Raw genomic sequence first — 12612 nt, forward strand, 5'->3', positions numbered from 1 at the left:
CTCTGACAAAATGTACCTGAACCTGACAATATCTTTTATGATCTCAATATTACATCAAGGAAGGAAGGGGAGTGTTTTTATTTAACGACGCACTCAACACATTTTATTTACGGTTATATGACGTCAGACATATGGTTAAAGACCACACATATATAGAGAGGGAACCCGCTGTTGCCACTTCATGGGATACACTTTTCCGATTAGCAGCAAGGGATCTTTTATATGCACCATCCCACAGACAGGATAGTACATACCAAAGCCTTTCTTACACCAGTTGTGGAGCATTGTCTGAAACGAGAAATAGCCCAATGGGGCCACCGAAGGGGGTCGATCCTAAACCGAACGCACATCAAGCGAGCACTTTACCACTGGTCTACGTCGGGCCCCTCAATATTACATCATTACAGATTAAGCATTATTGGGAAGTCAGTAGGTAAATCTGATAGTATCTGATAACAACTACAATTTTTATCTTCAATGAAAGCCATGTTTCCGTCTTGATGACGCAATAAGACGTCATATGTGCGTCATAGTGTATTTTTAACAATATATTTGATTCTTTGATATCATATTTCTATCTACTTCTAATACATTTAAAGGTCTGAAACCGACCGTTCAGGAGATATAGGCGGGGATTTATCCAGGATATTTTGCCATGGTCCCATGTCCGATGGAATTAGGAAAATTAGCGCAAGTAAATCATACTTGGAATATTTTTCCACGCCACTGAATGATGCAGTATTAGAACAGGACACGACGAAATTTGATGAACAAACAACAAACAGCAATTTATTCATATCTTTGGTGTCTCTTCTTTTTTTTTTTTATCTGTTAAAATTGTAGATTTACATTTGATTACCCGTTATTCTACGAATCAACTGATTTTTACCTTTGAAATAATTAATTCCAGAAGTTCTGGAAATGTGGAGGTCATAAAATGACCTCGCTTAAAGATATGCAGGTCAACGTTCAGGGCGTCGGCAATACGTTCCTGTTCCTTCCAGGGAATGATGGGGTCGTTCTTGGAGCCAAACTGCATCACAAAATCGGTGTTCGATTTTATTTTCACCCACTTCCAGGGTCTGTCGAAGTAACCGCTCTCGCGCTCTCTTGCGATGCCCAAGTCCGTGACGCACGCTGACACCAGCACAATGCCCTTGACCTTGTACTTCTCGGCGAATCGCATGGCCGCTTCCGCTCCTAAAACGTGACCGACGATTATCGTCTGCTCGTCGCACTCGAGGTCATTGCGCATGAAAGGAATCCAAATCGATTCTCTGGCAATGTCTGGTTCCGGCATGGAACGTAGAACGCAGTGAACGTGGCTTTGAGTCAACTGTTTGTGTAGCCAGCCGTACCAAAAGCAATTATAAACATCATAGCAACCGTTTGCCGGAACTATGGCAACTTTGCATGCAGAGGTCATTTTACCTGAAATGGAATTTTGTTTTAGACGACCATGACCTTGTGAATTAAAACAAAAGTACTACAAATGGATTAAATATCAATGCACAACATGTTAATTTCTTACACACCCGTTGGTGAGAACATCATTCGTTGTTTTGATAACACATACTAATAACACATATACGTGTGATAACAATTTCCAGGCATACGATTGGCTGTTCCTAGGTGATGGCAGTGCCACGCCATCCAATGAAAAACAAAGAAATACTTCCGGTAGGTTTGACAGTCAGGGTTTCTGTCAGAGGGTAAAACGGGCATGGCGTCATACCCCCAAAAAACTTTTAAGTTAATGTCTTGACAAAATTAATTACTCTTATCATTACTGTATGATTTTCTTAACCCTAACCCTAAACTTAACCCATTTTCTTTCTGGCTGACTGTGGTTGCATTCCATTCCATAGCGCGCGATTACCAAAAATTTCTTTCTGGCAGAAACACTGACAGCAGATATTATGCAAGGTTAAAAAGAAACCATATATGTTTATATTTATATTGAAATGCTGCATTTGTTTGAAAAGAAATATAGCCCAAATGTTACGGCAGCAGACAGAAGATTTTCATAAAATATGGTAGGGATCACAACTAAAAGCCACACATTAAGGTATGACCACCTCGCAATTTGAGGACCGCGTTGCATGGCCGCCACCGCATACACTGTTGATTTCTGCCTGTGGAATATTGTTCCATTGCTCTATCAATGCTTGTCGAAGTTCATTGAGGTTCGACGGCGGGTTGAGTCGACGCTTTACAGGTCTCTCTACACTACTCCAGGGCTGGGCCCCATTCCACGAAGCAATCGTAGTACTAAGATCACCTTAAGTGCATACGCTAGTTACACAGTTACGGTCATATTAGCGCTAAGGTTTTCTTTCATTTCAACTTATTTTCGTGCTTATATCCAATTAAGGTTCAAGCACGCTGTCCTGGGCACACACCTCAGCTATCTGGGCTGTCTGTCCAGGACAGTGGCTTAGTTGTTAGTTGGTTAGTGGTTAGTGAGAGAGAAGAGGGTGTAGTGGCCTTACACCTACCCACTGAGCCCTTAAGAACTCACTCTGGGTTGGAGCCGGTACCGGGCTGCTAATCTAATTAAAATTAGCTCCACTATTACATGTGGATCTAACACCAGCCAGTTGGAGCTCATGTCCACCAATCAAAACCTTACTTGCAGAATCCTGCCAGTGATTTAAAAATAATTTGAATGTTTATTTCATTTCAACTTATTTTCGTGCTTATATCCAATTACGGTTCAAGCACGCTGTCCTGGGCATACACATCAGCTATCTGAGCTGTCTGTCCAGGACAGTGGGTTAGTTGTTAGTTGGTTTGTGGTTAGTGAGAGAGAAGAGTGTGTAGTGACCGTACACCTACCCACTGAGCCCTTAAGAACTCGCTCTGGGTTGGAGCCGGTACGGGGCTACGAACCCTGTACCTACCAGCCTGTAGTCCGATGGCTTAACCACTGCGCCGCCGAGGCCACTATTTCCCCACAGACAGGAAAGTACATACCACGACCTTTGACTAACTACCTTTTATGACACCCAATAGCCGATGTGTATTTTTGTGCTGGGGTGTCGATAAACATTCATTCATTCATTCGAGTAGTTGTGGGGCATTGGTTGGAACGAGAAATAAATCGTAGGATAAATGAGGCGTTTAACAATTACGTAGCTATATAGTACAGGATACCGGTTACGAAATGTTTTAGGAGATGGAGGTGTTTGTCACGAGTTAGTAACGTAAAGTTTAAACAAAAATGTCAGATTTTTTATTTATGAAGAAAAATGCGGAGTTATAGGTATGCTTTTTTATATCTAGATTCATTACCAAATCAAACGAGTCTAAAAATTGAAACAAAAAAACCTATATTATTGATTAAATTGCGTCATATTGCAGTGTTTTGGGTATGGCGCTATGGAATTGAATGCAACCACAGTCAACATGGGGTATGGAGGGGGGGGGGGGGGGGGCTCCCCCAGAAAGAAAATGGGTTAGGTTTAGGGTTAGGGTTGAAAAAAATCATACAGTAATGATAAGAGTCATTGAGTTTGTCAAAATGTCCCCATCTGCAAATAGTTTGGGTATGGTGCCATACCCGTTTTACCCTCTGGCAGAAACCTGTATAATTCACAGGGGAAGCCATAGGCGTAGTTAGGATTTAGTTGGGGGGGTGGGTCATTGGAGAACCAACATTGGTGGTGGTGTGGGGGGACACCCTCACTGTCTATGATTCGCGTAAAGGGAGGGGGGGGGGGTGATTGCGTGCGTGTTTGTGTGTGTGTGTGTGTGTGTGTGTGTGTGTGTGTGTGTGTGACTCCATGCTCTTCCCTCTGGCAACGCCAGTAGAGAAAGCGCGAAGGAGGTATTAAAGAGCGTTACGTAATTTTAGAGGGGCATGGGCTTAACATTACAAAGGGGGATGGGTAAAAATGCTAATTTTGCTTTTGGCAATTGTTGGTTTAGATCAAAATTGAGTTAAGACACTTTTTTTAACTGAGTAACTAGGTTATTACCGTACTTTTAGTGATGCGCAGTTAATCAGTTGAAGTTTGTTTTGTTTAACAACACCACTAGATCACATTGATTTACTAATCATTGAATGCCAATTATTTGGTAATGTCGACATATAGTCAGAGAGGAAACCTACATTTTTCCATTAGTAGCTGTGACGGTACATGCTCTTAATTTCTTTTCGCCTGTGGCGATATTAATTGTTTTAGAGGACCGTGTGCAGTTCCAAATGCACTTAGCCCAGATGGGCAACTTGTTACATAATACCTTCGCGCAACCGTGCATTCCAATATGCACTTAGTCCAGCTGTGGAGGCCATGTGGCCAGTAGTTACGTAATACCTCCGCGAGTGCGGTTTTTACAACCGTGATTTTGGCGACTGGCGACAGAATGTCTGGTCATCTAAGGAAAGATACCGACTCTGGGAGAGGTGGAAATATCAGATGATACGTGAGGTACCGCCTTGTACCCCCAGGCGATATTCGCTGTCTCTGAGAGTTTTGAATAAATATCTAGGATTTTAGAGATATCAGAGAGAAACATAAGGAAGGCTCCAGGGGATCGCTGTCCGTCCGGACTGGTAAATGATTTTATTTCTGCTCTGTGTATAACCTTGATGTGATTGATGTGACTTTAAATATTTTAATACTGTATTATACCAATATTACTTAGACGGTGCTGCCGGTCATCTGACGCAGTAAACTGTAGGCTCGCTGTCTAAATAAATATATAAAGCTTAGCCAGTCATCCTAGAGGACCTAGGTAAACTGTAGGTTATTGTCTTTATTGTGATAGGTACCAGTATTAATTCTGTGTTACAAGGTTACTGAATGAGTAGTAAGGGTTAATTAAAAATTAACCAGTTAGGAATAGAGTGGTAATTCCTTTATTAATTAAGTTCTCCTGGAAGCGTTTCTCAACCATCACACGTGTGGGTGTTGTGTCACGGTGAAGTGATTAGCATATTGTGTAAACTAGACACCTAGAGATTAACTAATTAAGTGATCAGTTCTGGGTTGTTATTATTTGTTGTTGTTAATTAACTACTGCGGCAGTACATTTGTCAGCGTAGGTTAATACAGATTCCAAAGTGTATTGTGTGTTTTAGTGAACTAAACGTGCTATAATAAATATACTTTATATAAGATCTTATCTCTAATCATACCTAGACGAGCCACATGCGGGTAATAACTGCCCGTTACAGAGAGATCTAATAGATATACAGTTAGGAGAGATATTTGGACAATCGTGTTTCATTCAGTTACGGGTATTATAGGATCCCCGTGACAGTAGCAATGGATCTTTTATAATATAAAAGATATATGCACAATCCCAGAGACAGGATAGCACATGCCATGACCTTTGATATACCAGTCCTGGTGCACTGGCTGGAATTATAAATAGCCCAACGGGCTCACCGCCGAGGATCGATCCTAGACCGACCGCGCACCAGGCGAGTGCATCACCAAATGGAGTACGTTCCGCCCCCGTTAATCAGTTAACGTCTATGTAATAAATTAATAATGACATAACATACATGCGACATGTTCCAATGTTATGGTATCCTAATCCCGTGGTGATATGACTATTTACCATCACGGTAACAAAGGTATCTAACGGCCACTCATGTAGTATTCTCTATAATGATTGCATTGAATGAATGTTTAACACAAAAAATGCCGTTGGGTATCGAAGTAAAATGTTATAGTATTCTCTGTGTAAAGGGCGCAACATTCTATAGTTCATATTCAACAAACTTTATGCGTCTGCGTTTCTCTCGAATACCGCGCTAAGCTTATTCGAAATCAATACCTTACGGGGAAAGGTATATAGCTATATAGCCTCGCACAACACAATCGCGCGTAAATTGATTGATATATATATATATATATATATATATATATATATATATATATATATATATATAAATTAATTTTGGGGCGGGATTTAGCTCAGTCAGCTGAGTGCTTGGCTGAGGTACTTGCGTCGCATGATCGAACCAGATCGGTGGATTTTTCTCGTTCCAACCAGTGCTCTACAACTGGTCAAATGCCGTGGTATGTGCTTTCCTGTCTATTCACAGCACTTGTGTTACAGAGCAATCAGTTTTGGTCGTGCTTATTTTATTGGATAGTATGACTATGTCGACCGTATCATCACCATGGAGCAATCAATCACAAATCTCAAAAGTGTTTGTTCTCCAACGTATGTTAGGGGTGGAAGTTAACTCTATACAGGTGAGATAATGTATGTGTCCAGTGTATGTTGGTGTTGGAAATCGGTTGGGATTTCATCATAGACCATTGTTTTGGGCGGGATTTAGCTCAGTCGGTTGAGTGCACGCTTGGGGTGCTTGCGTCGCAGGATCGAACCATCTCGGTGGATCCATTCAGCCGACTGGAATTTTTTTTAAATTTCAACCAGTGCACCAAAACTGGACAAAGGCCGTGGTATGTGGGAAAGTGCATATAAAAGATCCCTTGCTGCATTCGAAAAAATGTAGCAGGTTTCCTCTGATGACTAAGAGTCAGAATGAACAAATGTTTGACATCCACTAGCCGATGATTAATTAATTAATGTGCTCCAGTGGTGTCGTTAAACTAAACAAACAAACAAACAAACGATCATTGTTTATAATCGGTTTGCACAAACCTTTTAACTTTCGATTGTACAATCGGTTATAAATATCTGAACGTAAGAAGGATTTGAATTATAAGCACCAATCACCTTGTAGTGACTTACTGCACTACTAGTATACTGTACAAATCGCTCACTGTACCTTGTTTTTTCGTTTTTGTATCTTTTTCTTTATATATATATATATATATATATATATATATATATATATATATATATATATATATATATATATATATTTATATATATATATATATCTACAAGAAAACAAATACCATCCCCAACAGATTTATACATGTATCAATTCCATCATTAGAACTGGAGGAACAATTAAAAACGAACACTGCAACATTTCTAGTGTATGTTAAGAAATGTCACATCTACTGGGATTTTTCTTCTTTTATGCTTACGGTATCTAATAGGTATCAGGCAAAATCGGTAAACAAAACTGAAAGCAATCCAAGAAACAAGAACCTCCCCCCTCCCCCCCCCCCAAAATAAATAATAAAAAATACCAAAACTAATTTTTAAAAAGGGGGGGGAGATAACGACCCTCCCCATCCTTCTCTCTCTCTCTCTCTCTCTCTCGCGCGCGCGCACACACACACACACAAACAGCAGCAACAACCCCACAACCAGATCCGGCTTAGACCACACCCAGATCCTGCTTAGGCCACACCCAGATCCTGCTTAGGCCACACCCAAGGCTAGGGTCACACTGAGTGATGCGTTGGTAATGCGTGCTATTTGCGATATCTCCTCGCGATTTATCGCATCTACAGGAGTGTAAAAGAGTGTTCATTCTAGTGTGGAATTTAGCTGTGTACGTTGGCCTATAAATGCACAGGATATAGTGTGGGGGCGGACGAGCTACTCTTGGCATACTAAGTTCAAAATCACATGTAGCTCTCCTTCTGACTTTCAGCAGACCGGTCACAAAAAAATGCGCTCAATTTCCTTAATTCAAACTGCGCACTTTTTCCCTTTGGCTTTAATCCTACGGGACTTTAAAGGAAGGAAGGAAATGTTTTATTTAACGACGCACATTTTTATTTACGGTTATATGGCATCAGACATATGGTTAAGGACCACACGGATATAAAGAAAGGAAACCCGCTGTCGCCACTGCATGGGCTACTCTTTTCGATTAGCAAGGGATCTTTTATATGCACCATCCCACAGACAGGATAGTGCATACCATGGCCTTTGTTACACCAATTGTGGAGCACTGGCTGGAACGTGGGGCGGGACGTAGCCCAGTGGTACAGCGTTCGCTCGATGCGCGGTCGGTGTGGGATCGATCCCCGTCGGTGGGCCCATTGGACTATTTCTCGTTCCAGCCAGTGCACCACGACTGGTATATCAAAGGCCGTAATATGTACTACCCTGTCTGTGGGATGGTGCATATAAAAGATCCCTTGCTGCTAATCGAAAAGAGTAGCCCATGAAGTGGCGACAGCAGATTTCCTCTATCATCTGTGTAGTCCACCATATGTTTGACGCCATATAACCGTAAATAAAATGTGATGAGTGCGTCGTTAAATAAAACATTTCTTTCTGGCCACCGACGGGGATCGATCCCACACCGACCGCACATTAAGCGAGCGTTTTTACCACTGGGCTACGTCCCGCCCCTTACGGGACGTTAAAATTCCATAGGACTAAAACACACCTCCGCCTGTTACCGACCCTGGTCGGGCTGCTGGTAATCCCTTGCACTTGCCAGCGCAGGCGGTCCCCTCTCCCACCCACCCCAACCCTTTTCTGTCATGGGCGGAGGAACTGGCGTGCGCTACAACAGCTTGCTCTGAATGTGCACATTAAACACTGACCTAACCTGACCTGTGGGGGTGGGATTTAGCTCAGTCGGTTGAGCGCTTGCCTGAGGTGCTTGCGTCGCAGGATCGAACCACCTCGGTGGATCCATTCAACTGTTGTTGTTTTTTCTCGTTCCAACCAGTACACCACAACTGATTAAGTGCCGTGGTATGTACTTTCCTGTCTGTGGGAAAGTGCATATAAAAGATCCCTAACTGCAAATTAAAAAATGTAGCGGGTTTCCTCTCTAAGAGAATATGACAGAATTACCAAATGTTTGACATCCAATAGCCGATAATTAATGTATCAATGTCTCTAGTGACGCCGTTAAAGAAAACAAAACTTTAACTTTTTAGGTTACAATGTCTGTTGAATGGTGCATTTAAAGGCATACTGTCACAGATTTAAGGACCTTATTTCTCTTTTAATGAATAATAAATAAAAATTACATTAATTTTTACAGACCAAATCTAACTATTGCATCACTTTAACTACATCATGATGGAGTAAAATCCATGTCAACCCTCTCAGCAATATTAGTTTTTTGAATTATGGACCATTGCCATAATTCAATTATTTTTACAAAATATCATTAATAAGTGTTGTATGATGGTTACATAGATGGTTGAATAAAGTACATTTAGGGACAAATCATATATATATATATAAGTAATAATTTGTTAGGCCATAAAACAGGTCAGTGGTATGTGACAGTATGCCTTTAAAATAGCGTATAAAGTAGCTAAGGGGGCCGGGTTTCTTCTTTAGATCATTATATTGCATTACATCTGCTTACATTTGATGAAATGATAATGCCAGTTTAACGTATCGGTTACGATTATTGGACCAAAGAAAAGAAACTTCCGATTTTCAAACATGTTAATTAGGGTTTTGGGGTTGGGTTTTTTAGAAATCAGTTAACACTGAAAATGAAGTACAAATATTCTCTTGTCACCTTGAGTGTCAGAATTTATCGATTTTACACACCGTGTATGTAGTGGAACAAAGCGACAACGTGAAAGTTGTACTTGCAAGCATGGCTCAACATTTTCCGCTTGTTTTGAAGTGAAGGTTTTTTTCAATCTAATTAAAATTAGCTCCACTATTACATGTGGATCTAACACCAGCCAGTTGGAGCTCATGTCCACCAATCAAAACCTTACTTGCAGAATCCTGCCAGTGATTTAAAAATAATTTGAAAACATTCCGAATTATCCTGACTGTGGTTGCATTCAATTCCATAGCGCCATACCCAAAATGTTCTTTCTGACAGAAACACTGCAATATGACGCAATTTAATCAATAATATAGGATTTTTTGTTTCTATTTTTAGACTCGATTGATTTGGTAATGAATCTAGATATAAAAAAGCATACCTATAACTCCGCATTTTTCTTCATAAATAAAAAATCTGACATTTTTGTTTAAACTTTACGTTACTAACTCGTGACAAACACCTCCATCTCCTAAAACATTTCGTAACTGGTATCCTGTACTATATAGCTACGTAATTGTTAAACGCCTCATTTATCCTACGATTTATTTCTCGTTCCAACCAGTGCACCACAACTTCTCGAATGAATGAATGAATGTTTATCGACACCCCAGCACAAAAATACACATCGGCTATTGGGTGTCATAAAAGGTACAGTTAGTCAAAGGTCGTGGTATGTACTTTCCTGTCTGTGGGGAAATAGTGGCCTCGGCGGCGCAGTGGTTAAGCCATCGGACTACAGGCTGGTAGGTACAGGGTTCGTAGCCCCGTACCGGCTCCAACCCAGAGCGAGTTCTTAAGGGCTCAGTGGGTAGGTGTACGGTTACTACACTCTCTTCTCTCTCACTAACCACTAACCAACTAACAACTAACCCACTGTCCTGGACAGACAGCTCAGATAGCTGATGTGTGTGCCCAGGACAGCGTGCTTGAACCGTAATTGGATATAAGCACGAAAATAAGTTGAAATGAAATGAATGTGGGGAAATGCATATAAAATATCCCTCGTTGCATTAGGAAAAATATAATGTTTCTTCTAATGACTACGTGTTAGAATGACCAAATATTTGACATCCAATAGCCGATTTGACAATCAGTGTGCTCTAATGGTGTCGTTAAACAAAACAAAACTTTTACATGTATCTTACGAGTTGTTTCAAAGCGTATCTAACTAGCGAAAGCGAACTCGAAACGTTTTAAACGAGTCGTAAACTAAATGGTATCTAACGAACACGAATTTAAAATGAACCTGTGGTTTTTAGATTTCTTTTTCATTGGAAACACATCTCCATCTCCCTCCCCGTCTCTCATTGTCTCTCTCTCTCTCTCTCTCTCTCTCTCTCTCTCTGTCTGTCTGTCTGTCTGTCTGTCTGTCTCTCTCTCTCTCTCTCTCTCTCTCTCTCTCTCTCTCTCTCACGCATAGATGCTACCCCTTTCTTGGAAGGAAATGTTTTATTTAACGATGCACTCAACACATTTTATTTACGGTTATATGGCGTCAGACATATGGTTAAGAACCACACAGATATTGAGAGGAAACCCGCTGTCGCCACTTCATGGGCTACTCTTTTCGATTAGCAGCAAGGGATCTTTTATATGCACTATCCCAGACAGAATACCACGGCCATTGTTACACCAGTTATGGAGCACTGACTGGAACGAGAAATAGCCCCGGGAATTGATCCTAGATCGACCGCGCATCAGGTGAGCGCTGTACCACTGAGCTACGTCCTGCCAACCCCCCCCCCCCCCCCCACACACACACACACACACCACCACCACCGACCCACACACACACCCCTTCACTTCTTGGTAACGTAGGTTTAATGTTTTCTTTTTGTTTCCTTTGACGTTGCATCTCTCCATATAGCATGGAAGTCAATCCGGCTTTAAAAGTGGGGTGGACGTGTTAGTGTGTGTGTGTGTGTGTGTGTACATTAGTGGTTAAACGTTTAAAAAAAAAAATTGGTGTTGTTGTTGGTGTTGTTGCTTTTGCTAAACGAAAAGGTGGGGGGGGGGGGGACATTTATATAGATTATCCCCCGGCGTTGAAAGTGAGGGGGACGCATCCCCCGTCTCCCACCGATCGACGCCCATGCCATATAGGCATACTTCAAAGTTCAGCCGACATCGATTTTTTATTCTGACACCAACCGACCATGGGTTTTTTTCCTCACATCATATTTACAGGGCCGTAGCTAGCGTTGGGTGGTGGAAAGTGGGCAGTCCCCCCCCCCCCCTCCACTAATTTTTTATATTATTATTATATTTTAAATCTGGTAAAAATAATAAAAACTTACTGGTTATTGATATTGACGTTTGAAGGATGTAACCTCCCTGCAATGGCTGCAAAATGGTATTTCAGAGCCTCTAAATTTCAAAATGTTCAGAGGCCCGGAGCATGCGCCCCGGACCCCCCCCCCCCCCCCCCCCCCGTAGTGTCATGCGCCTTGGCCTTGGACATGCCCGTTCGTTCCAATAATTCATCTGCACCCTCCCCTCTTTCCCGTCCACAAAAAAACATTCTAGCTACGGCCCTGTATTATGATAATTAGTTACGTTTTACTTTATGTATTTAACAGCTATTTTATATATATATATATATATATATATATATATATATATATACACACATACATACAAAAAAAGTGTTTCCTACGTTTAAATGCCCCCCCCCCCCCAAAGAAAAAAAAAAAAAAAAAAAAAGAAAAAAGAAAAAAGACGAGGGATTTATGATGGACGACCAGAGAACGCTGCTTATTAGGCCTACTGAGTTCAGGCACTTTTAAAAATATTTTTAAATAAATATATTAAACCTATTTTTATTTTCAACAAAATTAAAACATAACAGAAAAAAGTATCAGAAAAGTTCACACAATAACACATAAAATTGAACAATCAATATCAACTATTTGAACTGCATCAAAAACTTCAAAACCACGTGTTCAAATAACCACGCCCCATGTATGCTCATAATGCTGTCCTGTTGCAATACTTACGGCATACAAACGTAGTTCAAGACATAGGCCTACAAGTTATAGCTTGAATTATGAAGGTTTTCTAATCATGAGCAACCGACAAACAATCCATTTCTATGAAGTCCAGGGAAACTCACTCATGCGAAACATGTATAGATTTACTGGATTTTATAGTAAATTGTGTGTAAAGGCAGCCCAAAATAAATG

General features: G+C 40.9%; 1 protein-coding gene across 2 annotated transcripts; it reads right to left on the reverse strand.

Moving 5' to 3' along the window:
- Positions 1-792: 792 nt before the first annotated feature.
- LOC121385232 (serine hydrolase RBBP9-like) lies at positions 793-12606 on the reverse strand. 2 transcript variants are annotated; one of them, XM_041515814.1, is made up of 2 exons: positions 12427-12606; positions 793-1431 (listed from the first exon to the last, which is right to left on the reverse strand). In XM_041515814.1, the coding sequence occupies exon 2, from the start codon at positions 1424-1426 to the stop codon at positions 875-877; it is 552 nt and encodes a 183-aa protein (XP_041371748.1). In that variant the 5' UTR covers positions 1427-1431; positions 12427-12606; the 3' UTR covers positions 793-874. The 2 variants fall into 2 exon arrangements, with proteins under 2 accessions (XP_041371748.1, XP_041371749.1); XM_041515815.1 differs by lacking the exon at positions 12427-12606 and adding an exon at positions 11728-11840.
- Positions 12607-12612: the final 6 nt, after the last annotated feature.

This window comes from Gigantopelta aegis, chromosome 11 (assembly GCF_016097555.1).
Source record: "Gigantopelta aegis isolate Gae_Host chromosome 11, Gae_host_genome, whole genome shotgun sequence".
Taxonomy (NCBI): Eukaryota; Metazoa; Mollusca; class Gastropoda; order Neomphalida; family Peltospiridae; genus Gigantopelta; species Gigantopelta aegis.

Excerpts from the sequence above, each read along its gene's own strand:
- LOC121385232 (XM_041515814.1), bottom strand. The coding sequence starts at position 1,426 with ATGACCTCTGCATGCAAAGTTGCCATAGTTCCGGCAAACGGTTGCTAT.